Source organism: Phyllopteryx taeniolatus, chromosome 2 (assembly GCF_024500385.1).
Source record: "Phyllopteryx taeniolatus isolate TA_2022b chromosome 2, UOR_Ptae_1.2, whole genome shotgun sequence".
Classification (NCBI taxonomy): domain Eukaryota; kingdom Metazoa; phylum Chordata; class Actinopteri; order Syngnathiformes; family Syngnathidae; genus Phyllopteryx; species Phyllopteryx taeniolatus.
In genome coordinates this window covers 11,999,807-12,024,441 of record NC_084503.1, presented here as the reverse complement: position 1 = coordinate 12,024,441, position 24,635 = coordinate 11,999,807, and the positions used below count along the sequence as shown (strand labels likewise).

General features: G+C 40.2%; 1 protein-coding gene across 4 annotated transcripts in view; it reads right to left on the bottom strand.

The window, feature by feature from the left end:
• The window catches only part of LOC133471342 (zinc finger protein 609-like), a 150,768-nt gene that overhangs the window by 91,166 nt on the left and 34,967 nt on the right, over window positions 1-24,635 (bottom strand). For 3 of the 4 annotated variants that reach the window (XM_061760818.1, XM_061760803.1, XM_061760812.1), the window contains exon 2: window positions 11,180-12,066. The exons of the other annotated variant lie outside the window; for it this stretch is intronic. In XM_061760818.1, the coding sequence (XP_061616802.1) occupies window positions 11,180-11,938 (759 nt within the window). In that variant the 5' untranslated portion in view covers window positions 11,939-12,066. The remainder of the gene's footprint in view (window positions 1-11,179; window positions 12,067-24,635) is intronic. 4 annotated transcript variants of the gene reach the window in all.

Genomic DNA, 24,635 nt, shown 5'->3' with positions numbered 1-24,635 from the left:
GCCGAACTCTTGGGGTTCGATCAAACACAGGTTGAGAAGCACTGGGTTTTAATGTCACTTCCACATAAAGTGAGAAAAAACAACCAGTCATACTATGTTATATAGTTTTTCATTAAATAACGTACTATATTGTGGTATATCGTTCTCGTGATATAACATTTTTTTTTCTATAACACCCAGCACTAATCTGGGTTATGGTTCAGTGTGTCAAGATGGCGTTATTTTACAGAGAAAACAATCCAAGCCTGGCTACATTTAGCATAACCCAAAAATTTCCCAAAAGAATGTGGGAAAATGTGTTATGGTCTTATTTAAACAAGGTTTAACTTTTAGGCCAGAATTCCAAAAGCTATGATAGGCACAAGCACAACAATGCTCATTGCCAAAAGAATACCATACCTACAGTGAAGCATGGGAGTGGCAGCATCATGCTATAGGGCTGTTTATCTTTAGTTGGAACTGGGGCCTTGGTTACAGTCCCCTCCAAAAGTATTGGAACGGCAAGGTCAATTCCTTTGTTTTTGTTGTATACTGAAGACATTTGAGTTTCAGATCAAAAGATGAATATGACACAAAAGTTCAGAATTACATCTTTTATTTCATGGTATTTACAGTGGGTACAGAAAGTATTCAAACCCCCTTAAATTTTTCACTCTTGTTATATTGCAGCCATTTGCTAAAATATTTGAAGTTATTTTCCCCCCTCAATGTACACATAGCACCCCATATTGACAGAAAAAAACCGAATTGTTGACATTTTTGCAGATTTATTAAAAAAGAAAACTGAAATATCACACAGCCATAAGTATTCAGACCCTTTGCTGTGACACTCATATTTAACTCGGGTGCTGTCCAATTCTTCTGATCATCCTTGAGATGGTTCTACACCTTCAATGGAGTCCAGCTGTGTTTGATTATACTGCTTAGACTTGATTAGGAAAGCCACACATCTGTCTATATAAGACCTTACAGCTCACAGTGCATGTCAGAGCAAATGCAAATCATGAGGTCATAGGAACTGCCTGAAGAGCTCAAAGACAGAATTTTGGCAAGACACAGATCTGGCCAAGGTTACAAAATATTTCTGCTGCACTTAAGTTTCCTAAGAGCACAGTGCCCTCCATAATCCTTAAATGGATTCCTAGTGCTGGCCGTCTGGCCAAACTGAGCAATCGGGGGAGAAGAGCCTTGGTGAGACAGGTAAAGAAGAACCTAAAGATCACTGTGGCTGAGCTCCAGAGATGCAGTCGGGAGATGGGAGAAAGTTCTAGAAAGTCAACCATCACTGCAGCCCTCCACTAGTCGGGGCTTTATGGCAGACTGGCCCGACAGAAGCCTCTCCTCAGTGCAAGACACATGAAAGCCCCCATGGAGTTTGCTAAAAAAACACGCGAAGGACTCCAAGAAATAAGATTCTCTCTGATGAGACCGAGATAGAACTTTGTGGCCTTAATTCTAAGCGATATGTGTGGAGAAAACCAGGCACTGCTCATCACCTGTCCAATACAGTCTTAACAGTGAAGCATGGTGGTGGCTCCATCATGCTGTAGGGGTGTTTTTCCGCTGCAGGAACAGGACGACTGGTTGCAATCGAACGAAATATGAATATGGCCAAGTACAGTGATATCCTGGACGAAAACCTTGTCCAGAGTCCTCAGGACCTCAGACTGGGCCGAAGGTTCACCTTCCAACAAGACAATGACCCTAAGCAGACAGCTAAAATAACAAAGGAGTGGCTTCAGAACAACTCTGGGACTGTTCTTGAATGGCCCAACCAGAGCTCTGACTTAAACCCAATTGAGCATCTCTGGAGAGTCCTGAAAATGGCTGTCCACCAACGTTCACCATCCAACCTGACAGAACTGGAGAGGATCTGCAAGGAGGAATAGCAGAAGATCCCCAAATCCAGGTGTGAAAAACATGTTTCATCATTCCCAAATAGACTCATGGCAGTATTAGCACAAAATGTTGCTTCTACTAAATACTTATGGCTGTGTGATATTTCAGTTTTTGTTTTTTAATAAATCTGCAAAAATTTCAACAATTCCGTTTCATGTCAATTTGGGGTGATGTGTGTCCATTAATGAGGGAAAAAAATAACTGATGAATTTAGCAAATGGCTGCAGTATAACACAGATTGAAAATTTTAAGGGGGTCTGAATACTTTCCGTACCCACTGTATATCTGTGAACACCAACAAAACATCCTACAGATCCCAGTTGAGTGATGAACACCTCAGATGTGTTCTGAGAATTGCCACAACAAAACTAAAACCAGGTTTTGATTCACTAGCAAAAAAAGGTAGTCAACAAAACAACACTGTTCCCATTAAAAATACTGTAATTTCTCATGTATAATGAGCATTTCCCCCCCCCAAAAAAATTGTCAAAAGTCAATAGTGCGCATTATACATAGGTGTATCTGCAAATGGAAAAAAACCTTCCACATTTTACCAATGTATGCCCCCATCCAGTGTTTATGAAAAAGCTGTACACTTTCATTCCAAAATGCCACCGCCACCGAGTGTTTATAAAAAAAAGTGTAGCCTACACTTTCATTCCAATATGACAGGGGTACGTATTACTGCATATATGCACAGTTGTGCTCATAAGTTTACATACCCTGGCAGAATTTGTGAAATATATATATATAGATATATATATCTCTATATATATATATTTAAATTATGTATTTATTTAATTTTTTATTTTTTTAGTTTTTAAATATGACTGATAGTTATGTTTTGTTTAATGATAATGCTTTTCTGAAATGGTTGACCGTTTAATTTGAAACCCATTAAAATAAAATTAAATGTGTTTTCGCCTGGTCCTTCATGTCCAGGGGCCTCAAGGTTCGTACGCACAAAAACGTGGCATACGTTCTTTTTCCACAGCAAAGTTCAGATATATCAAGACTGAAATGACCGTGGAAATGTGCGGTGCCTCACGCCCACTTCACGTCTGTCCTGAGTTTTTTAACACATCTAAATGCAAATACCATGAAATAAAAGCTGGAATTCTGAACGTTCTTAAACCCAAATGTCTTAAGTACACAACAAAAACATAGGAATTGACCTTACCGTTCCAATACTTTTGGAGGGGACTGTAAGTGGAGGGAATTATGACCAGTTCCAAATCTCATTATAAATGTCATGAAAAGAACCACTAAATTTTAGTTGGGGTTAATCAGAAGCACTTTGAATAGTGGCAGGTGAATGCTGACTCTCATTAAACATGAGCTTGTTCTGAGTGGTTTAGTCTGAACACAGCCACATCCCCTGTTATAAGAGGGTGATGTGGTGCCGCGAAATCCACGTGTTGCATGTGTTGTGGTAGGGTCAGTACACGACTTGTCTACTTGCCAATGTAAACAAAAAGAGTAAATGACAGCTAAAATGAAGCAAATCACACTATTTTATTCTACTAGTCATTCTAATCTGTGTCAAAATTTTATTTTGGTTTGTATTTTTGTTGTTGTTTTGAATGAAAAGGACGTTTTGCTTTGTGGCCTTACCGATGCCAATAAAAGGACTGATTTAAAAAAAAAAAAAATCTTTCTGGCCCTTTAAGATGTGTATTTCCGTACTCTTGGTCTAAATAAAGTCACAGTTGAGGTGTGGTAAATATTAAATAATGAGACTAATTGCAGACAGCGGAAAAGTAACAGTGTACAGCCTGTCTGTGGCGCGCATATGTGGTGGATATGTATGCGACGGTGCTTTGATAATAGTCCTACCTGGAAGAAGCAGTCAATTATGTTGCAGCAGGCAGCCAATCATATTGCAGCGGGTCGCTTTGAATTCAAATGGAACAGCGTCACGTCACGCTCTCTCTCTCTCTCTCACACCCCCCCTCTCTCTCTCTCTCGCACTCTCTCTCGTGTAAAAAGAGATTGCAGTGGAAAAAAAAGGCGACTTCCAACCACGAAAACATGCAATCCCGCAAATGCGACGATTACATTTTTTATTGCACAAGCTGGAAAAAAAGGTCGGATATGCGACCAATTTCGTTGTAGTCTCGAGCCCTGCATACATTTTTTTTTAAACAAACTGGTCCTATAATAGAATGCTTTTTTTTCATAAAAATATAATTACATCTGGAATAGCATCATACTAATGTCATATTATCATTTATCATATACAGTGGGGCAAAAAAGTATCTCGGTGTGCAAGTTCTCCCATTGATCATTGTCATGGTGAAAGACCCAGCCACGGAACATCTTCAATGCCCTTGCTGATGGAAGGAGGTTTTCACTCAAAATCTCACGATACATGGCCCAAATCATTCTTTCTTTTACACGGATCAGTCATCCTGGTCACTCTCCAGAAAAACAGCCCCAACGCATGATGTTTCCACCCCCATGCTACGCAGTAGGTATGATGTTCTTTGGATGCAACTCAGCATTATTTCTCCTCCAAACACGACAAACTGAGTTTTTAGCAAAAAGTTCTATTCTGGTTTCATCTGACCATATGACATTCTCGCAATCCTCTTCTGGATCATCCAAATGCTCTCTAGCAAACTTCAGACGGGTTGGACGTGCACTGGCTTAAACAGGGGGACACGTCTGACACTGCAGGATTTGAGTCCCTGGCGGCGTAGTGTGTTACTGATGGTAGCCTTTGTTACTTTGGTCCCAGCTCTCTGCAGGTCATTCACTGGGTGCGCACGTGTGGTTCTGGGATTTTTGCTCACCGTTCTTGTGATCATTTTGACCCCACTGGATGAGATCTTGGGTGGAGCCCCAGATTGAGAGAGATTATCAGTGGTCTTGTATGTCTTCCATTTTCTAATAATTGCTCCCACAGTTGATTTCTTCACACCAATCTGCTCACTCCAGATTCAGTCTTCCCAGCCTGGTACAGGTCTACAATTTTGTTTCTGGTGTCCTTTGACAGCTCTTTGGTGTTGGCCATAGTGGAGTTTGGAGTGTGACTGAGGTTGTAGACAGGTCTCTTTTATACTGATGAGTTCAAACAGGTGCCAATACTACAGGTAACGAGGGGAGGACAGAGGAGCCTCTTAAAGAAGAAGTTACAGGTCTGTGAGAGCCAGAAATCTTCCTTGTTTGTTGGTGGCCAAATACTTATTTTCCACCATAATTTGCTAATAAATTCTTTAAAAATCAGACGTGATTTTCTGGATTTTTTTTCTTCTTATTTTGTCTCTCATAGGGGAGGTATACCGTCGATGAAATCCTCTCTCATATTTTTAAGTGGGAGAACTTGCACAATTGGTGGCTGAGTAAATACTTTTTTGCCCCACTGTATCATATCTATATAACATATGTAATGTAATATTATAAGAATAAAATAATGCCTTTTTAGTCACTATACACAGTTACAATGAGATTAAGATGAGATTTATAAATGTACTTTGTTATTGTGCAATCAATACTTTAGTGTTGTTGATAATGAATTCTCTTTTTTTCTTCTCAAACTTCAATAATACACAGGTTCAAATATTCATTTGTTTATTTTAAACAATATAAGAAAGGATGATCATTAATGGTAATGTGTATTTAAAAACAATTAAATTTGTGGCTGAGCAAAAAGTCCCGCAGGCAAGGGGTAGTGTCGGTGCCAAGCAATAGGTCGCACGACGCAAGTCATTTGTGGATGCGCGGTCGCGCTGGTTCTGCCGAATGAAGGAGGGCTGTAGTGTGTTTTATTCCATTTGTAGATAATCTAATTTATTGTTCAGTCAGCGAATGCTGGAGAGAAAGATGAACAGGAGCAGCGTGCTGTAGTGGTTACTTTTTAGCTTAGCTGTTAGTCCACTCCGTCAACCACGTTTCAGTGTCCGATTAAGCCAACTCTGCTTCCTCCTGTGTTGGCTTACGCTCTTATGAGAGTCCGCTGCTTCATTGGCCGAGGGTAGTAAACACTCACGAGTGTTGTAGTTAGAACTCAGTCACTGAACAATCGCAATGTCATTAAGTGCTGGTGATTAGATGCTAATTTACTTTGGATAGTGACTATTTTCGGTTTCGTGGGCAAAGAATTTTAGTAAAAATATCCATGACTGTCACAAGCCAATGCAACATCAGCCGCTGGCGACCAGCACGCCCCTGAATGAGACGGCTGTTTTTTATCGCTCCATTTTTTCCAAGATTGGACCGATCCGTATGATGTCTTTTTTCCCCAATATTGGTCAATAATTCCCGGTCCCGATAGTAATTGTGCAAGGCTATTACTGATCCAATACCTACGGGGCTGCCCATGCAAACTTAATCTTGAAATGTCCTTGGACAATCAACAATACAAGGCAAGGTGTCCTGGATTTAAGGAATCAAATAGGCTTTCTAACACACCATCCCCCCTGCTAGGTTTAAAGTAGCAGTAAAACGATCAAGGCGTGCTCTGCACAAACTCCCTCCCCCACACACTGCTCCAACAGGCATATCTGGGGCTTGTGGGATTAAGAATGGAACACGATGACAGACAAAAACTGTCCTCAGAACCCCCCTGTTCTTGTCTTTTAAATTGTGAGAGCATGAATAGGGTGCTTGAAGGCATACAATAGACTGTGATAGATCAGCTCCATGACTGAATAGCTACACAGATCTTTATATATTGTTCTAGTATAACAATGTGAATGTTCAAATTATGTTACCCAAAAAGGAAATAAGATGTGATTTGTCAACTTTTGGCACCATGTAGTGCTTCAGTTTTAAAGGGAAAAAATCTACTTTCCATTTCTGAGAATATATATTGAAAAACTACAAAAGATACAAATGGATCCTCTGAAAAAAACAGACTGCCAGGAAGAAACATTTTGAGGACAATTTTCTGTAGCCGAACATGAACATAATAGAAAACAGCAGTATTTGTACTGTGTGATGGTATCATCGTCGAGTCAGACAGCCAGAAATTTGAACAGACCATCCATCCATTTTCTTCCGCTTATCCGGGGACGGGTCGCAGGGAAGCCTAGACTTGCCTCTCCCCAGCCACTTTGTCTCGCTCTTTCGTGGGTATCCCAAGCCATTCCAAGGCCAGTCAGGAGACATAGTCCTGGGTCGCCCCCGGGTGCCTCCTCCCGGTAGGACATGCCCGTAACACCTCACCAGGGAAGCTTCAAGGAGGCATCTTAACAAGATGCCCAAGCCACCTCATCTGGCTCCTCTCAATGCGGACGAGCAGCGGCTCAACTTCTCACCCTAAGGGAAAGCCCTGACACCCTGTGGCGGAAATTAATTTCAGCCGCTTGTACCCGCGATTTTGTTCTTTCAGTCATGGTGTACAGCTTAATGCAGCCCTATGGGGGCACAAGTCAGTGCAAATTGTAGGCCAGTCCCAAGCCCGGATAAATGCAGAGGGTTGCGTCAGGAAGGGCATCCGGCTTAAAACTTTGCCAAACAAATATGAGCGTTCATCCAAAGAATTCCATACCAGATCGGTCATGGCCCGGGTTAACAACGTCCGCTACCGGCGGCGTCAACCTGCGGGGCGCCGTTGAAAATTGAGCTACTGTGGGTCGAAGTCAAAGAAGAAGAAAGCGGGTTCTTCGGCAGAAAGAGGAGAGGAAAGCACAGGGCCTAGAACTGAATGTGGGGACTTTGAATGTTGGGACTATAACAGGAAAATCTCGGGAGTTGGTTGACATGATGATTAGGAGAAAGGTTGATATATTGTGTGTCCAGGAGACCAGGTGGAAAGGCAGTAAGGCTAGAAGTTTAGGGGCAGGGTTTAAATTATTTTTACCATGGATGGGAAGAGAAATGGAGTCGGGTTATTTTAAAAGAAGAGTTGGCTAAGAATGTCTTGGAGGTGAAAAGAGTATCAGATCGAGTGTTGAGGCTGAAATTTGAAATTGAGGGTATTATGTGTAATGTGATTAGTGGCTATGCCCCACAAGTAGGATATGACCTAGAGGTGAAAGAGAAATTCTGGAAGGAGCTAGACGAAGTAGTTCTGAGCATCCCAGACAGAGAGAGAGTCGTAATTGGTGCAGATTGTAATGGACATGTTGGTGAAGGAAACGGGGGTGATGAAGAAGTGATGGTTAAGTACGGCATCCAGGAAAGGAACTTGGAGGGACAGATGGTGGTAGACTTTGCAACAAGGATGCAAATGGCTGTAGTGAACACTTTTTTTCCAGAAGAGGCACGAACATAGGGTGACCTACAAGAGTGGAGGTAGAAGCATGCAGGTGGATTACATCTTGTGCGGACGATGTAATCTGAAGGAGGTTACCAACTGTAAGGTAGTGGTAGGGGTGAGTGTGGCTAGACAGCATAGGATGGTGGTGTGTAAGATGACTCTGGTGGTGGGGAAGAAGATTAGGAAGACAAAGGCAGAGAAGAGAACCATGTGGTGGAAGCTGTTTCGGGAAGAGGTGAGACAGGCTCTCGGTGGACGGGAGGAGCTTCCAGAAGACTGGACCACTGCAGCCAAGGTGATCAGAGAGGCAGGCAGGAGAGTACATGGTGTATCTTCTGGCAGGAAAGGAGAGAAGGAGACTTGGTGGTGGAACGTCACAGTACAGGAAATCATACAAGGAAAAAGGTTAGCTAAGAAGAGGTGGGACATTGAGACGACCGAGGAGAGGCGAAAGGAATACATTGAGATGCGACACAGGGCAAAGGTAGAGGTGGCAAAGGCCAAACAAGAGGCATATGATGACATGTATGGCAGGTTGGACACTAAAGAAGGAGAAAAGGATCTATACAGGCTGGCCAGACAGAGGGATAGAGATGGGAAGGATGTGCAGCAGGTTAGGGTGATTAAGGATAGAGATGGAAATATGTTGACTGGTGCCAGCAGTGTGCTCGCTAGATGGAAAGAATACTTCGAGGAGTTGATGAATGAGGAAAATGAGAGAGAAGGGAGAGTAGAAGAGGCAAGTGTGGTGGACCAGGAAGTGGCAATGATTAGTAAGGGGGAAGTTAGAGAGGCATTAAAGAGGATGAAAAATGGAAAGTCAGTTGGTCCTGATGACATTCCTGTGGAGGTATGGAAGCATCTAGGAGAGGTGGTTGTGGAGTTTTTGACCAGCTTGTTCAATAGAATTTTAGTGCGTGAGAAGATGCCTGAGGAATGGAGGAAAAGTGTGCTGGTGCCCATTTTTAAGAACAAAGGTGACGTGCAGAGCTGTGGGAACAATAGAGGAATAAAGTTGATGAGCCAAACTATGAAGTTATGGGAAAGAGTAGTGGAGGCTCGACTCATGACAGAAGTGAGTATTTGCGAGCAACAGTATGGTTTCATGCCTAGAAAGAGTACCACAGATGCATTATTTTCCTTGAGGATGATGATGGAAAAGTACAGAGAAGGTCCGAAGGAGCTACATTGTGTCTTTGTAGATATAGAGAAAGCCTATGACCCCCTGCTTAAGCCAGTACATGTCCAGGCCCGTCTGAAGTTTGCTGGAGAGCATTTGGATGATCCAGAAGAGGATTGGGAGAATGTCATATGGTCAGATGAAACCAAAGTAGGACTTTTTGGTAAAAACTAAATTTTTCGTGTTTGTAGGAGAAACGATGCTGAGTTGCATCCAAAGAAGACCATACCTACTGTGAAGCATGGGGGTGGAAACATCATGCTTTGGGGCTGTTTTTCTGCAAAGGGACCAGGACGACTGATCCGTGTAAAGAAAAGAATGAATGGGGCCATGTATCATGAGTTTTTGACTGAAAACCTCCTTCCATCAGCAAGGGCATTGAAAATGAAATGTGGCTTCGTCTTTCAGCATGACAATGATCCCAAACACAACACACTGGCAACGAAGGAGTGGCTTCATAAGAAGCATTTCAAGGTCGTGGAGTGGCCTCACCAGTCTTCAGATCGCAACCCTATAGAAAATCTTTGGAGGGAGTTGAATGTATGTGTTGCCCAGCAACAGTCCCAAAACATCACTGCTTTAGATCTGCCAAATATACCAGCAACAGTGTGTGAAAACCTTGTCTTGCAGAAAATGTTTGACCTCTGTCATTGCCAACCAAGGGTACATAACAAAGTATTGAGATTAACTTTTGTTATTGACCAAATACTTATTTTCCACCATAATTTGCTAATAAATTCTTTAAAAAATCAGACTAATTTTCTGGATTTTCTTTCCTCATTTTGTCTCTCATGAGGTATACCTTCGATGAAAATTACAGGCCTCTCTCATCTTTTTAAGTGGGAGAACTTGCACAATTGGTGGTTGACTAAATACTTTTTTGCCCCACTGTATCACAGGTTTAAAAAATATATATATAGACAATACGTGACGAGCACAAAAGTCCAATAACAGAACACCGCTCGGGTTCTGATTGGGGGAGGGGGGACCGTTCCTCCGAATCACGCCCTTCCAGGTCTCACTGTGATTTCCCAACTCTCTCGTCCACCGGGGTGAACCCCAAAGTTCAGGCACAGAGCCATGGGGCAATCAAAATGCCCACATCTGCTTGGCGCCTCTCACCGTGGGCAACTCCAAAGTGGAAGAGAATCCAACCCCTCTCAAGAAGACTGGTACCGGAACCTAAGCCGTGTGTTTAGGCTAGCCCGACTATGTCTAGTCGGAATTTCTCGAACTCACACACCAGCTCAGGCTCTTTCCCTGTTAGAGAGGTGATGTTCCACGTCCCTAGAGCCGCCAAGGTCCCTAGACCGCCAAGGTCCCACCTTCGGCCGCCAACCACCTCACACTGCACCCGAGCCCCCTTGTCCCTCCCACAGGTGGTGAACTATGGAAAGTTGGTGTCTGTTCAGGAGATCTTGAACAGACCTCTCTAGTCCAATTTCTCATACTGCAGAATCCTAACTTTTAGGTCAACAAAAAAGAAATAAAGCATACATTATTGCATTTCAAACTCATTCACTTTGTAATTTGTCATTTGACTTGTTCATCCAAGCCACTCAATAATATGGCAGCTTGACCTAAAATTAAAATGTCTCACTCATTCACTTTGTAATTTGTCATGCTGACTTGTTCATCCAAGCCACTCAATAATATGGCAGCTTGACCTAAAATTTAAATGTCTCTTATTCTTTATTGTTATGGCTATTTAAAGCTTCAGTGGCATTTACAGATACAAACTGTATACATTAAAAATATATAATAATAAAAACAAAAAGAAAAATCAACCAACAACAAAGACTCCACAAATCTCAAATAAAGCCCTGAAATCAATTCGCCTTTGACAAAGAACTTTACATTAACCATGCATTATATCGAGTAATAAAAGAACATACCTTTTCATTTTTCACCTTCTTCAAGGTCTTGCATTCACTATTACTGCTTTCAATCTCCTCTGGCTCAGTTTTTGTGGTTAATGCTGGTAATATTCCAACAGGCTCAAGAGAAATATTCCCAATTTGATTGGCTTCTACTAAGTCTGTTGATTGTGTGACCTCAAAAGTTGTATTACGACAGTTCCCCAGTGCAACTTGGACTTGAGACACAACCTCCTTCTCCACTGCGGCAATTGTCACAACTGCTGCTCCGTCTGTTTTGTCCTTTTTACTTTTGCCAGTAGCCCCTTCTTTGTCCTTTTTCCCACTCAGAACACCTCTGGAGGTTTTGCCCCCTTTTTCTATGTTCTTCCCAGAGGTCGAATTGTTGCCTGCAACCACTATACTCGCTGCTGTGCCAGTTGGCTCGCATTGAGTCCGTCCTGTAATTTCCTTTTTACCCCCATCTCCAGTTGAAGCTTTGCTATTATTGTCTTTTGAGTTTTTACTGCGCTTGTATTTGGATTTACTTTCCTTGCCTTGAGAGCCAGATACTGGACTAACAAACCTGATGTTGTCAGGCAAAGCTGCTACTGCACTAGGTGGTGCCGCCATACCGTCCTTGGTGCCAGACATCTCAAGTTTGTCCTTCTCTAAGTCAGCATCAAGGTCAATAATCAGATTTCCAACACCGATATCCCATTCATCCCCGCTGTCATAAGTGTCCACCGCATTCGAGTCCACACCTTTCCCGCCTGCAGTGCCACTACTTAGGGACATTTTAGTGCGAACGGCCCAGGATTGCCTCAGTGAGGTCCAACGCTATCTCAGTCGGTTGGGACTCAGGGGCAGGGGTTAAAGAATCTCCACGGTCTAATCCTTCCCGTTCCATTTGGCCACATTGTGTTCTGAAAAGAAAAACAATTCAACAGTCAATTCTATATAATAATTCAGACAGCAATCATCTAGAACCTAGCATTTAATTGGTTACAAAGGTTTTCATATAAGACAGTAATTCTGAGACGATCACTGCACAAATCCCTATGATACTACCCACTAGTGTTACAGAAACCCTTTCTTCATAACCACTTCCCACAGTTACCATGACAACTGTGGGAAATGTAGCCTAATTCCTGCTTTGACAGCGAAGGTGGCCCCACTGCTCTGAATGACTGGCTGTATTTTCATAAAGCACTGCTGTTAGTGTCAATACTGATAAACTCCCACATTGTTTATGGAGTTGTGCTTTTTCCAACTCAAGATGACACTGGTAATCTTGCATAAGCAGGTTTTATAAATAAATAGATACATACATACATAAACACATACATACATAAAGCGGCTTATGGCTAAGATCAAAATTGTTGGACAAAATATGCACTTAAGGTTAAAATATTTCAGATTTAAAAATAAATAAATAAATAAAATACAATTAAAAAAAATATCCAGTCTGGTAAATACCATTTAGTTATTGTGACTTGTTAAATTCTGAGAAAAATATGGAACATTGAATATGAACTCAATAAAAACCTTGCTATGTTGACAATGTCTTTAGATAAGCCAAAGTTTGAGATATTTGTGTATATTGTTCACGACCATTTGTTAAACCATAATATGTACAGTGTTTAATATCAGCACACTACTGACAGGAATAGGAACTCTGATACTTTAACACCAGATGGTTACGATGCATCAGTTAATCCGTTTAGTTAGAAAATAATCCATCTGTTGCTATCTGCTAGGTTGTTTAGATCCAGTTTTGGATAAAAACCTTCTTAAGGTGTCAATAAATGTGTGTCAGTGTTAAGCAATGGCGTGTCTCACAAATGAACATGGAAATTGAGAAAGAAAAAATGCTATCAGACCCTGACAGTTCAGTGGTTGTAATAATAAACATAGACCTGCTCACGTAATATTTTTAATGGGTAGTAACCCTGCACATTCAACAAATACTGTATTGAACTGGCAAATTACAATTATACTTTTTGGTCTTATAGCTGGAAAAAAGGGTGTATTTTTCTACTGTGAAGTGAAAACATAAATGCCCCCTTCCTGATTTTTATTCTTCATTTATCACACTTGAATTTTTTGGATCATCCAACCAATTTTAATACCTCCCAAAGATAAATAAAAAAAGCTGTTTTTAAATAATAATGTTATTTATTGAGGGGGGGGGGGGATCCAAACCTATCTGACTTTATGTGAAAAGGTTAGTGTCCCCACTTGTTAAATTCAGAGTCAACTGTGATTAACCACAGTTTTTGAAAAGCTGAATTCAATTTCACTGGCCACATGGTCTGATTAACCCCAAATTTGTTGAATCAAGAAATCACTTAATTAGTACGTCAGTGAAAGTAAAGTAGGCTACAAGATCTAACAAAAAAAGATCTACATAATGCCTGCTAATTCCTGTATTTGATCAAAGGAACATCATGCCAACAGTCAAATGGTGGTGACAGTGTGATAGTCTCGGGCTGCTTGCTTGTTCAGCCAGGACCTGGACAACTTGCTGTGATCAATGGAAAAATGAATTCTGCTGCCCACCAGAAAATACTGCAGGTGAAAGTCCGGCCATCAGTTCGTGCCCTCAAGCTCAAGGGATCTTGGGTTATGCAGCAGGACAACTACCCGATCAATACTCGCAAGTCCATCCATTCTGAATGCTCCAAAAAATATATATAATAATAATAATAAAAAAAAAGAGGAAAATGCAGGTTGTGGAGTAGCCAATTCAAACTTCGGATTCAAATTAGCAATGTGAGAAGATTTGCCAAAAATGACAAGTCTGTCAAAATGCTTAGTCTGGTTAGAACAGCCACTTTAACCTGAGTACAACACAGCAAGAATTTTGAAAATTGGATAATGGCTTCTGGAGAATTTGAGTTATATTGTAGCAAAATTGCCTTTTTGGGGAATGTTTTTGTGTGATATCAGCTATAGAAAATATTCTCAAAAAATTTTCTTCAAATTTAAGTAAAACAGTAAAACAATTATTTCTCAACATATCTCTCCTCAACCGTCTCATTTTGTCTGCGACTCAGGGAACCCTTTCTCTGATTGGCTGACAAGTTTCCGTAAAAAATATCCACCAATGACTAATTTCGCCAAAAATTCAAAGATGTCGTCAAAATTACTGTGACAATTCTAACGGCGTCATTTGCCCTAAAAACACCATTGAACTAGTGCAAAGTGAACATTATTTGTGAGAAAAGCAGTGTGGGTAGTAAAATAGGTCACATACTTCAGATATAAAAAAATGTTCATCACTTCATCAGTTATGGAGGATTTTAGAGGCGTCTGAAGTTCTCAATGCATGTTTGGTGTTTCCCCTTCAGATGTGTTACTTGGGCGGGTAAATTGGCAACTTTAAAAAAAAAAAAACAACAACAACAACAAAAAACAGGCTTATCATGCCAAAGCAGCATTTTTTTTTTTTTTGCAGCACTCCTGAAATTAGCAAGGACGCATAAAGTACGATCAAGCTGTGTCTCCGGACGCATGGCTTAGTATTCTAGCGTGGTGCTGGAAATCCGGCGCATGATTTTTTTTTTTTTTTTGGGATGAGACAGAACTCTAGAGTGAGACTAATTTGGTCCCACATCCGGGAGGATTTTTTCACCGGAAAAAAATATTGCTTGTTTTGGACCGTATGAGGACCCATATAATTATGTGAATACAGCCATCAAGAGATCAAACTCAATTCCAGCTGTGATTCCTGGAGGTACAACAAAGTTTTTGCAGCCACTGGACATCAGTGTGACTCATGCTTTTAAAGCGACACTCTGAGGTGAGTGGGAGGCTTGGATGATCAGGGGCGAGAAATCCTTCACAAAAACTGGCCGCATGCGAAGATCATCCTTTTCCGAGGTCTGCCAGTGGAACTTATAAGCGTGGAGCAGTGTGAAAGAATCTACGATCACCAATGGATTTCGAAAGGCTGGACTGCTACGTGAGGAGAACAGAACAACTTCAGCGGTAACTGTGTTATTTGTCATGTTATTTGCGTTCTTATGCACTATTTTATAGTGTTTTGAGATCCACACGATAGTTCTTTGTTTTAATCAGTTTAGCTTTGCTCACGTACGATGTTTTTTTATTTGTTAAAAATATTTAATTACATAAAAGAAAAATAATACGTTTAAAAGAAAATGCTAAAATTGAATGAAAAGAAGCAGAGAGAATAAATCTCATACTTACATTTACATTTCACATTTAAAAACCCATTCAGAAACCCTTCCATTAAAAATTTGTCAAGTTTGTCGCTGAGGGCTGTGACGTGCGGAATGCTCAGACACCGCGAGAGACTGCGAGATTTGCCAGATGAAATTTTGGCAGCTATGCTGCAAAATCAGATTAGCAACCACGTTACTTCATTTCCTCCTCATCCATTTTTGTTTTTCTCTTATTAGGGATCTGATTATTATTGATTACTTTTTTTTCCAATCCCTGCTGACGCCAAGATACCATTGTGGAGCCACTCGAAGATTTCATCGACGGATATTTCTCTCGCTTCGTCATGCAAGCTAGCAGAGCCCACAATGACGACGACAGCAATCCGATGAAAAGACGAAAGGCTAACTCGTCCACTAGCACTGAGGATTTACTACCCAGCTCACCCATATTCAAGTCCTCTCCCCCATTGACAAGAAGCTATCACTTCTTGATTTATTACACCAGGAGATTAAGGAGCTCAAAACCAGCTTGGACATGGAATCATGGAAAACAAAAGGCGGCGGGATATGCTACTATAGCAACGAAAAATGGTGTACGGACGTCACGGAGCTCCGCACACACTGCAGCCTGCATTTGGAGTTGCTGTTTTTGAACTGTAAGCCATTCTACTCGCCTTGTAAATTCGCATCATTCATTCTCGCTGGTGTCTACATTCCGCCTCAAGCTAACACGAATGCCGCACTGCTAATGCTCGCCGAACAAGTAAACGAAATTGAAAATAAACACCCGGACTCATCCCTCATTATTCCCGGGGTCTTTAACAAAGCTAAACTCAACCACAAACTCCCTAAATACAAGCAGCACATCGACTGTCCTACCAGGGAAAATAACACTTTAGACCACTGCTATACTACGCAAAATAACACATACCGTGCCAAACCTCGTGCAGCCCTGGGCTCGTCTGATCACTGCTTAATTCACTTAATACCGACATACAGGCAAGAACTTAAATGCACGAAGCCTACAGTGAAAACTGAAAAAGTGGACCAATGAAGCAAAGATGGAACTTCAAAGCTGTTTAGACTGCACAGACTGGATGGAGTGTCTGTTCAGCTGGCAGCCTGGATGAATATACGGACACTGTCACATCCGATATCAGTTTCTGTGAAGAGGTGTGTCTACCAACAAAGTCATTTCGCACATTCAACAACAACAAGCCTGGTTCACTGCCAAACTTAAGCAACTTGGCCAAGCTAAGGAGGACGCATATCAAAGCGGGGACAGGGCCATGTATAATCGAGCTAGAAACTAGCTGACTAAAGAAATTCACATTGCAATGAGGAACTATGCAGCAAAGTTGGAAAAACAGTTTAGCGCTAACGACTCTAAGTCAGTCTGGCATGCCTTCCAATCGCTGACCAATTACAAGCAACAACCACCCCAAGCTGAAAACAATAGCACACTAGCCAACGACTTGAATAGCTTCTACTGCAGATTTGAAAAGGACACCTTCACACCCCACACCCACTCATGACACCACTGTAATTAACAAGTCATACACTTCCTACAAGAAAAAAACAAACAAAAATTAGAAAGCGAATGGGAGATGAAAATCAAACAACTCAGAGGAATATGCAATGAATCCAAAAGACCTACTTAGGAACCAACTTTATAATGCTAAACAACAACTTGATTGCATATTAGCAAAAATAACCTACTCCAACAGCTAAAATATACTAATTTCGAGCACAATAACAAATCAGGAAAATCTCTCGCAAACCAACTTCAACGTAACAAAGAAAAAAAACCTAAATACATCTTTCCAAGATTTAAATGGCAAATTTACTCAATCGCCACAGGATATTAATGATATATTTTACAACTACTCCAGTATCTTATATTCATCCAATAATAAGGCGAATAAAAACGACATTGAAACTTTTTTCAATAACCTAAACATCCCTCAAATAACTTCAGAAAGTAAAGAGTTTTTAGATGTCCCATTAACCTCGCAGAGTTACAGACCCTTTCCAAAAATTTTGAATATCATGGAAAAGTTTATTTGTTTCCATAATTCCATTCAAAAAATTAAACTTTCATAGATTATAGATTCAGGGCCCACAATTTAAACAATTTCAAGAATTTGTTTATTTTTACATAATTTGGGCTTCCAACTCATAAAACCCACGAAATCAGGAATTCCAAAATTTTGAATACTGTGAAGAAATCACCATTTAAAATCATATCTAAGGCTTTAGCCAACAGACTAGAAAAAAAATTCATCCGTCGTTAATACATTCTGGCCAAACAGGTTTCATTAAAGGACGGAGCTCCACCAACAATGTCAGGCGACTGATAAACCTATTAAGTATGTCTCAGTGTAATAATCTAAAAACTACTGTCTTTTCACGAGATGTAGAAAAAGCTTTTGACAAAGTTAACTGGTCTTTTTGATGTACTTCAGAAATTTGGCTTCAGTGGCATATAGTCACTGGATCGCCGCGTTATACAACTCACCCAAAGCAAGTGTCAGCACAAATGGGGTCACATCACAAAGTTTCACTTTACAAAGAGGAACAAGACAAGGATGTCCTCTCTCCCCTCTGCTAAATAATAAAAGTTTCAAGTAAATCTGATGATGCACTTGCTCTTAGTTTGAGCTGGAAAATGAGATGGCTCGGGCGGACGCCATTGAAAAATCTGAAAATGGCCTTTTTAAACATCTAATTTTCAAATAAAAAGACAAACATCTATTTTTTTAACAAACAGTCAAGGTTTCGGTCACAAATTTCGAAATGATTTACATTCATTTCTGGGCTAGAAAATTTAGGCAGATTTGCGACATAAAAAGTGGCAGAAAATCCTTACTCTTTATCAAATTCTTACAAACTAGGGCTCATTTTATTCATTTTATTTGTATCACTCCTTTATCTAATGATACACAGGTATGCTGAAAGGTTTAGTAACGTACCTAGTTATTTGAAGGGAAATTCCTCCATGTGAGCTAAGGCTCATTTTAGCTAGCCCGTCAATTGGATATTCCATTGACTGTTAGCATAATTAAAAGTAATTCACAAGCTACAGAACCAACCATTTAAAAACCTAAAAACATTTCTAAACTGTTTCAGAAGTTTAAGAAAAGCTCGGTTTATCCTGCTAGTCATATTTTTAAAAGGCTGCAGTTTTTAGTAGAGCATTAAGTGTTGTAAACTTCATTCACCTTCACTGCGTGACAAATGCTGCATTGACGTCACAAATGCTGCAGTGACATGGCTGGCTGACCAGCATAACTGCAACATAAATCAAATTACACTTAAGATGAGGAAGAAAATAAGAGGGTGTGCACAGCAGCAAAATCAAACTCATGCCTAGGATTTCGTGAGAAAAGCTTGTCAAGTGCTTATTAAATCAGAATCATCTTTATTTGCCAAGTATGTCCAAAACACACAAGGAATTTGTCTCCGGTAGTTGGAGCCGCTCTAGTACAACAGACAGTCAATTTACAGAACACTTTGGAGACATAAAGACATTGACAAAAAACAATTGTGCAAAAAGATGCAGAGTCCTCTAGCACTTAGAGCAGTTCGAATGGCATTGTGAAAAGGGAAAAATGTTTGTCTGTGTGTGTTTTTTCCACAAAAAGGAACAGCAAAAAATGACTGATTATTGATATGACTTAAGCTGACATCTAAACATCTAAGGATGCAATGAACTTCACCCACATATGGTCTATTTTCCTCTCTCACAAAAGTTTTTTTATCTTCTTTTAGGTTCTATAGCCTATAGTCTTCATTCAGTTCATCCAATTACTCCATCTGTTTTTCCTTGTACTGTGACGTTCTCGTCCTCAATGTTTATGAACTGCTGGATGTGGAGCTATGTCATATCGGAACGATGATTAGAGTTTGTATGTTTTTCAATTTGTTTTATGTTGAACAATCAAAATTCTGAGTTGTCAGTGTAGCTGGCTGACTTGCCTTACACAATTATCCCCTGTGCAGCTTGACACGACCTCTGTGACAGTGGTCAGCTCAGTACACCCATCCATAGAGGTACTCCAGGACTGGGTAATGCTAACTTTAGGAGGTATGTGCAGTATGTATTAAAAAGCAATTAAAATATGTTTGCGAAAAAATTTGACTATTTGGCGTACTGAAAGCTTTCATTTGGCAGTATACAATACTTAATTCACATTAGAAACAGCATAAAACAGCAGCGAAATTTCATAAATAATTCAAATTCCTGGTCACTGTTCTGCATAAACAGCACTGACATAGGATGGAGGCAGGTGAAGTCAACAACAACAACAATCAGGACAAGAACGTGAAGTAGCAGCAGTATGCTGCCTCTCTTGGGTTCAGAGTAAAAGGCAAAGGCATCCTATTGGTTTATAACTGTAATGGCTATAATGCAGCTATTTTGCATCACCTGTGTAAAAGAGTCACTAGATCATTCACATGACCTCTGGTACTTGTGATAAAACAGTTGGATCATTTCATTTCTGTGCTTGCTTATTTCTACAGATGAGTGTCCAGTGGAACAACAGTCAATGGCGCGTTTTGGAGGGTGTAGAGCTGCAGCTTTCCCTGTTTGACTGTGAAAACAGTTGTGGGGTCTAATTTGTCCAACACCTCTTCAAAAAGAGTTGTAACTCTATCAGCAGTTGACCTACTGTACTGCCCTCAGCTGGAACTGCAATTCAAGCCCTTTTGAAAAAGGCCCCACTGAGTAAAATGTCCCAGTGAGATTGTCATTGAGCGAAAGGCATGTGGGTTGTGCAACACCCACGGTGCTTGCCCTTTTTCACAGATCTGGTTTCACTGAGTTATCTACTGACAAGGGCCCACATGGGGTGAAATCTGCTTTAAACTTTCACACTCATTACCAAGCAAAAGGGACTCTATTATAATTTTTGTGGTGGAATGAAAAAAGGGAATTAGTGGACTGTTTCTATTTCCTCCCTGTTTGGACACAGCTGTATGTGAATGTAACCGAGGCTTTGCATTTACTCGGCAGAGCAACACTGGGAGAGATGTTTGTGGAACATAGTAGTGTACATTGTCCAAGCTCATCACTCCGCTAAATTAAGATAGAATGAATTTGCCAGTTGTATTTATTTTGGATGCTACATGCTGAGCATTTAAATTGGAATTTACTTGCTCCCCTGAAAACGTTAAATGATCATTTTAACTGTTTTCACAAATTTATTATGTAAATATTCACTGACTGTTGGCGGACATTCAGAGAACAAAAAAAAAAACAGCACGAGTGGATATACTGCTGGGCGTTATATGAGAAGCTTGATTCGATCGACATTTTATTAATGTTCGATCTGGAAAAACGGGATTATCAATTTTCTATACTTTTCACTCTGCAAGACCCGCCAACATAAAGACGCTAGCAACTAGTGAACCATAAACAGTCACAAAAAAGGGTACGTCTATCATTTGGAAACAACCGTAGTGTGCAAAACGTGGAAAAAAGATGTTACGATGTTATATCCGTGTAAAATCATGTAAAGATGGAGCACATTATCGAGTGCAACAAATGTATCACGTTAAGAGAACCGCAACTCTGTGCTGCTTCTGTAATGTAAACAAAACAACGCAGCAGAGCGCGTAGCGATCGATCATGGTGCCAGTTGAAGCGCTTGTGTTTTTGTGTTCTTGGGGCGGCAGGCTAACAAGATAGTAGTTTGTCGATTATGGATGAGATAGAAAGTGTTCATGGGGTTCCGTTTTTTACGTTAGCATTAGCAGCTAGTAGCTTACATCATTGCATGTGCGATCACCCAAATAGTTTGAGAGTGGGCCGGCCGTCGCTGTCTGAATTAACTGTTCCGTACAGTTGTACTGGCACAGTGTGGCCTTCTCAAGAATCCGTCTCGTATTCCTTTTATAATTCGCTTTATTTACAGATCACTGCATTGTATTCGTTCCACATGACGTCACGTTTCTTCTTCGCGTCTTCTTCTTGATTTCCGGCAGATTGGGCTTGTTTAAGTGCATTTTTTTGGTTTCGGTCAAGAATTTTCATTTCGCTGCATCACTAATATTGAGATCATTATATTTTGAAATACCTTTAGGTTAAAGTAATGTATTTCTTTGTGATGTTTAAAATTGGTAAATAAACCTTCTGCTTAATAATGTGAATACATTTGGTCTGTTCCAGTTTTATACATTTATATGCTTTAATACAATAAATATCGAGTCATATCAAATATTGACAGGGAAAAAAATTGTGAGATAAAATTTAGGCCATATCGCCCAACACTAGGTGGATAAACTGTTATATCAAGAGAGATCTTTTGAAAACTATTTTTCTCTGAAGGCCTTCAAATGGATGTATCACAAAGAGAAGGAACTGTTCACAGTTCTTCACTAGAATTATGGCAGTGACGTTCCCTCAGGCTGTGCTACCACGGCAAGTGTGACAAAGACTAAATGAATGCCTGTGCTCTGTCTTGGAGATTAAGTGGACGTTTTCTGCCTGCCAGAACAGCCCAAAACATTTCTTGACTGACAAAGAAAGCCATGTTTCCACCAAGCTGCAATTACCCTCAACAATTGCTTCCTTTCCTTCTTATGTTGGTCCGATTGATAATCGAACAAACTATTTTAATGTGGCTCTGTTTACCGCCCTAGAGACTGTAGCACCATTAACACTTAAAATGCAACCTTAGAAACTTACTCCTTGGTTCACAGAAGAAACCTGAGCACTTAAAACAATCATATAGGAAATGTAGCAAATGGCGTGCGACTAGACTTGAGGTCTTCAGTCAGGCATGGGGCAAAGGTTTGCCGAAATACAAACAAGCGCTCATTTTAGCAAAAACTAATTAATTCTCTAGAATAATAATACGTATTTGATACAGCAGCAATGCTAACTCAACAGAAGCCTACTTCCAACAGCTCCGCCAACTCAGCTAATGATTTCATGTTTTACTCACAACATTAAGATAATAAGGAATGAGATTAAAGGTCAGATATCAACATTTTTTAAATTCCTCTTGATACCCTTTAGAACCACTTTACAAACCATAACTCCCATTTTGAGGTGATATAGCAGTTATACAGCTGTTTAATCGATAAATATAAATCATATTGCGTCGTCTGCGTTTTGAATCTAGCGCCTATCATTGGCTATTTTTAGCTTTAAGTGCAAGTATTTAACACGTCACAATTTTTCCTCACTTAATATATTTTCAAAGGTGCTATTGACCTGAAAATTTCACCAGATGTTGCAAACAACCCAAGTAATCCATACATACAAAAAGTAGAACAAATGAGTTCAGAAATTAAGTTGTGTCTAAAAATGTGGCTTTATTAGCTCAAAAGGGTGCTACTAAATACTGAGCAAAGGGTCTGACTTATAGCTGTGTGATATTTCAGTTTTTCTTTTTTAATAAATCTGCAAAAATTTCAACAATTCAGCTTTTTTCTTTCAATATGGGGTGCTGTGTGTACATTAATGATGAAAAAAATTTACTTAAATGATTTTAGCAAATGCTAATATATAACAGAGTGAAAAATTTAAGGGGGTCTGTAACGATTTTGTATCGAAAATTATGGTTTTCAAATACACGAACCTGTCTCCTCTTTGAAATTGCAGAACTGCGACACGCCCTTTCAACTGTGTTCCTCCATTCTACATAGAGCCACATATGCTCACAGTGCTTCCAAAGTGACGATAATCAATATTATTATTATTTATTTAAGTTAATTTAATAAACCTCAGCCTCGATTGAAGATACAAGTCCTAGGTAACTAAGCTACCCCTGCTTGCCATGGCTAAAGAAAGAAGTACTATCAGAATCCCTACTGGATGACATCAACACAGCACTGCTCAGCATCCTGACCAAAAACATCACCGAGACCAATCGGATAATATATGCAGCGGTATCAGTTTCCCTGGAGATGCTTGGTTACAAGATAAACAACTGGAAGGAGCAAGGCCAACCTCCATGGAAGAGAAGGCTCGAGGCAAAAATAAGGGCGACCCTGAGAGAAGTTAGCTTCCGATCAGAGCAAAGCAAAGGTATGAAACTTAAGAAAGAACTGCAGAAGAACTACAAAATAAATACAAGATGTCCACAGCCGAGGCACTTGAGACTGCCAAGCAAAGACTTACAGCCTTAGCTACCCGCCTGAAAAGGTACACAAGGTAGAGGCCAGGAGAATAAACATGATGCTCTCCAACAACCAAGCTAAGGTATACACTCAGTGGCAAGGTAGCAAGACTGAAACAGCCCCGCCAGCCACGCCCAATGGCTGGCCAAAATATGTCCTGTCACATTTTTCAAACAATAAAACATCTGAAAATTAAAATTTGCACATGACCTTCTTGTATATATTGGGTAAAAAAGTAAAAATATGGCAGTTGTGTATAAACACTGAAAAGGTCAAGGTTTTTCGTATATGGTCAACAAACATGTTAATAATGAACAAAGGTGCATGTAAACTTAAATTGTACATTTCCTCTTAGAGATTGTAATAAAAAAATACACAGTAACAATTTAGTTGCTTTTATGGATTACGAACGTTAAAACTTGATGACAGCTGTATTGAAAAAGTAAAATGCATGTATACTTAAACAATATTTCTTTACTTATTAGAGTTACTATTATTAGTTGAAGGGTATTGTTACTATTATTAGTTGAAGGGTATTTAAGTAATAATTAAGTAGCATGTTTGCAGCATTGTGAGACAAGCCAGTATTGGTACTTTCTTCATCGAACCTATTTCATTTATTACATCTGTCAACGAGTCCGCTTTATTGCTCCCTCCCTGTGTGGCTTTTGTGTAGGTCGCTCCAGTGTGCAGAATATTTTCGACACGTTGGAAATTAAATGAGACATGATAGGAGTTTGAGGAGTATCTGTAACATTTGCACAACCAACATTGTCCCAGATTATCGCACTACTCGTCACTTTAAACCGCATACACTCCTTGAAGTCTCAGCGCCCCTTGCACAATGGTCATTGCACCGGTCTATTGCAATATTAGTCATTCGAACTGCTCTAAGTGCTAGAGGACTCTGCATATTTTTGCACAATTGTTTTTTGTCGATGTCTTTATGTCTCCAAAGTGTTCTGTAAATTGACTGTCTGTTGTACTAGAGCGGCTCCAACTACCGGAGACAAATTCCTTGTGTGTTTTGGACATACTTGGCAAATAAAGATGATTCTGATTCTGATAGTTACGTACGTAGGGGTACGTAACTAACCCTAACCCTCGGAGGGAAACCACTAGAATGTGACCCGTGACGAAAACGAGGTTGACCCTCCTGTTCTAGAGCATTCTCT